This window comes from Quercus suber, unplaced genomic scaffold (genome assembly GCF_002906115.3).
Source record: "Quercus suber isolate HL8 unplaced genomic scaffold, Cork oak 2.0 scaffold_73, whole genome shotgun sequence".
Classification (NCBI taxonomy): Eukaryota; Viridiplantae; Streptophyta; class Magnoliopsida; order Fagales; family Fagaceae; genus Quercus; species Quercus suber.
In genome coordinates this window covers 1,533,296-1,535,262 of record NW_027069538.1, presented here as the reverse complement: position 1 = coordinate 1,535,262, position 1,967 = coordinate 1,533,296, and the positions used below count along the sequence as shown (strand labels likewise).

Here is a 1,967-nt window from a genome sequence, read left to right as displayed (position 1 = left end):
AATTATTCCTACTCTCTTGACCTGGAAATATAACAAAGCTGCCTTGCATGAGTATACCAACTTAGCTTCCCATTCATTTCAAGTCTAATTGCCTCCTTTAGTAACTAATTTTTTCTAGTGTTCCCATCAATTAATCGTACATTAACAATCAAGTGTATGGATTCGCATCTAAAAGTACCGTGTTGCTTATGTGAGTGCTGTGATTCCAAGAAATTAATATAGACTCAGTAAACATGAATGAACCTCAACGGTCCATCATGGTTTTACATACTCAAATACTCTTCCGTAATCTCTGAATTTTACATAACCTATTCATTCATAAAGTAAAGAAAAATCTCAATACAAACATGACTGACACCAAAAGAAAGAAAAAGCACTGCCTCCAACCTGGCTAAAAGCCTAGACTTATGAGAGAACCAACAAAGAAAAAGCAAACCAAGTCATAGCCAACACAGCCACAATTGGAGAAAGAATAGTCCCTGAAGATAAATTAGTTGAGGTAGGAGTAGTAGTAGTAGTAGCAGGAGTAGTGGTTGAGGGTGTGGTACTTGTATTAGTACTTGGAGTTCCAGCTGCTGGTGTTGTGGTTGATGCTTTAGCAACTGTTACAGCAACCTTCATGCCACTTCCACAATGGCCAACAATACCACAAATGAAGTAGCGAGTCCCAGCAGTTTTTAGAGGGATGGTGGTGGCTCCACTGCTATCTGAGCTAAGAGAATTGCCCACAGTGCAAGTGCTGTAGTCACTAGAGCTCACTTCATCAACAGTGTGCCCACTCGCATAGTTGAACACTACAGGAACAACAAAATCAACCAAACTTTGTATAATCTCAAAATTAGAAGTTGTTTATGGATCTCAATAAACTAGTCAAAATTGAATAGTATCACAGTAAGATTTGGAAAAATGTAAGTTTAATCTTGGTTCAAAAACTGTTTTATCTTAAATAAATTTGTCATTTAGATTTGTTATTTGCCTGTCTTATATGTCAAAAATAATAACTACAACTTCAATTTTGGGATTATTGCATTTGAGGTATATAAGGCACAGCTAATTATTAGTATTTGTACAGAAACATATTTCTTCTTCCTCTCATATAATAGTTAGTCTTACTAATTAAATCCACATTGGAATTTATCATTTATATTAGAATAGGAAAAAGCACATTGTTATATTCTTAACATATCTAATAACTTTTCATAAGACACTTTGATTTCTTTAATATGTGTCATCTATTTCCATAATTGAATACTATACTATCACATAAAAATTCGAAAAGGTAACTATGGAACTGCAATATTTCACATGAAATATTGTGCCTAACCCAATTAAAAGTTTCACATGAAACAGTTCCTTTTGAAGCAGTTAGACAAGGAAATTTTGTGTGTTATTGGGCTGAAAAATAAAAACTTACCAAGGCTGTCGCCAACAACAAAGGTCTTGCCACTAGTCCAGGTGGTATAATCATAATTAGTGACCCAACCATTGGTGTCTCCAACAGTGTAAACAGTGGCCAAGCTTGGCACGACCATACACAAGGCTAAGAGTGCACACACAATTCCAGCATTGTAGCTAACCATTTTTGTGGAAGAGAAGAAGATAATGAGCCTTTTTGGATAGTAGCTGAGGAATGGGGTTCCTTATATATCTGAAAAATAAAAACTTACCAAGGCTGTCGCCAACAACAAAGGTCTTGCCACTAGTCCAGGTGGTATAATCATAATTAGTGACCCAACCATTGGTGTCTCCAACAGTGTAAACAGTGGCCAAGCTTGGCACGACCATACACAAGGCTAAGAGTGCACACACAATTCCAGCATTGTAGCTAACCATTTTTGTGGAAGAGAAGAAGATAATGAGCCTTTTTGGATAGTAGCTGAGGAATGGGGTTCCTTATATAGGGGGTCGGAGTCCGTAAAGTTTGGCCTGCTTTTCATGAATAAATTTCATGATAGGTAATTCTGTTC

At 36.6% G+C, this 1,967-nt stretch overlaps 1 protein-coding gene across 1 annotated transcript; it reads right to left on the bottom strand.

Moving 5' to 3' along the window:
- Positions 1-203: 203 nt before the first annotated feature.
- On the bottom strand, positions 204-1,637 carry LOC111984971 (blue copper protein). Its single transcript, XM_024016585.2, has 2 exons — positions 1,415-1,637; positions 204-794 (listed from the first exon to the last, which is right to left on the bottom strand). The coding sequence occupies exons 1-2, from the start codon at positions 1,578-1,580 to the stop codon at positions 406-408; spliced, it is 555 nt and encodes a 184-aa protein (XP_023872353.1). The 5' UTR covers positions 1,581-1,637; the 3' UTR covers positions 204-405.
- Positions 1,638-1,967: the final 330 nt, after the last annotated feature.